This window comes from Mesitornis unicolor, unplaced genomic scaffold (assembly GCF_000695765.1).
Source record: "Mesitornis unicolor isolate BGI_N332 unplaced genomic scaffold, ASM69576v1 scaffold35204, whole genome shotgun sequence".
NCBI lineage: Eukaryota > Metazoa > Chordata > Aves > Mesitornithiformes > Mesitornithidae > Mesitornis > Mesitornis unicolor.
This window is the reverse complement of record NW_010182709.1, coordinates 1,702-2,930: the sequence shown is the minus strand read 5'-3', so window position 1 is coordinate 2,930 and position 1,229 is coordinate 1,702. Positions and strand designations below refer to the sequence as shown.

The window sequence follows — 1,229 nt, the reverse complement described above, 5'->3', positions numbered from 1 at the left end:
AGGGACGGGGAGAGGGGGGGAACGCTGGCCCAGCCGGTGGCGGTGAGAAGATGCGTGGATCAACCCTGTGCCACGTGGATGGCTCCTGGCTGCATGGGGGGATCCATGGGGGGCTGAACCATCCCCACGACCACCATGGGCACAGAGGGGGAAGGTGGTGTGTGGGGGTTTATCTGCGTTGCTCATGGTCTGTCCATTTGTACTGGTGGATGGTTGGGCTCGGATTTGGTGCTATGGGTGCCGGGTTCTCTCCCTCCTGCCCTGTAGCCCGGGGTCTGGGTGGGTGCTGAGCCCCCCTAGTGTCGACCCTGGCTGCTGCCTCTCCTCTCCGTCCCCCCCAGTCGAACAAGCTGGAGAAAGCGGTGTCCGCTGCCCACACCTTCCTGCAGAAGAACCCCAAGCATGAGATGACCTTGAAGTACCTGAACTACTACAGGACGATGCTGGATGTGGATGAATACCTGGTGGACCTGGAGGCTCAGCCCTACGAGGTATGGGGGGGGCAGGAGAGGGGATCCCGCGGGCTCAGTGTGTGGCTGGTCCTGCTGGACCCCAAGGGAAGCAGCACTCCCTCGCTGCGCCCTGGTTGCTCACCTCCTGCCCCCAAAAAAGCATCTCTGGGGGCCATGCTGGGACAGAGAGGGCAGGTCCAGGGGCGCAGAGCTGGGCGAGGAGGTGAGCGGCACCCACTTGGCTACCGCAGCCGGTATTCGGGCGGTCGGCCGATATTCGTGCGGTCGGTGAAGCTGTACAACAACGGGGACTTTCGGAGCAGCGCGGCTGACATGGAGCAGGCGCGGACCGAGTACTACAAGGCGTATGAGGACTGCCTGGCCGGCTGCGAGGGCGCCTATGAGCTGCAGGAGTTCAAGGACTTCTACCCCGCCATTGCAGGTGACCCGGGGGATGGGGGCTGGCAGGATCATGGGGGGTGCTGTTATGGTGCAGAGCCTGACGCCTCCCCCCAGACCATTTTGTGAGCGTGCTGCAGTGCAAGGTGGACTGCGAGACCGAGCTCACCCCCAATGTGGGTGGCTACTTCGTGGAGAAGTTCGTGGCCACCATGTACCACTACCTGCAGTTCGCCTACTACAAGCGTGAGTGCCAGTGGGAGTGGGAGGCTGTGTCCCTGGGGTGCTGCGGGCCCCCAGTTGTGGTGTCACCCCCGAGTCACCTGGCACTGCTCCCCACAGTGAACGACGTGCGGGATGCGGCGCGCAGCGTCTCCA

The 1,229-nt window shown here is 63.7% G+C and overlaps 1 protein-coding gene across 1 annotated transcript in view; it reads left to right on the top strand.

Moving 5' to 3' along the window:
* Positions 1-341: 341 nt before the first annotated feature.
* Positions 342-1,229, top strand: part of LEPREL4 (leprecan-like 4) — a gene marked incomplete at its 5' end in the record, with an annotated part of 1,496 nt that continues 608 nt past the window's right edge. The window contains 4 exons of the mRNA XM_010183881.1: positions 342-492; positions 724-894; positions 969-1,097; positions 1,194-1,222. Of these exons, the coding sequence (XP_010182183.1) occupies positions 342-492; positions 724-894; positions 969-1,097; positions 1,194-1,222 (480 nt within the window). The remainder of the gene's footprint in view (positions 493-723; positions 895-968; positions 1,098-1,193; positions 1,223-1,229) is intronic.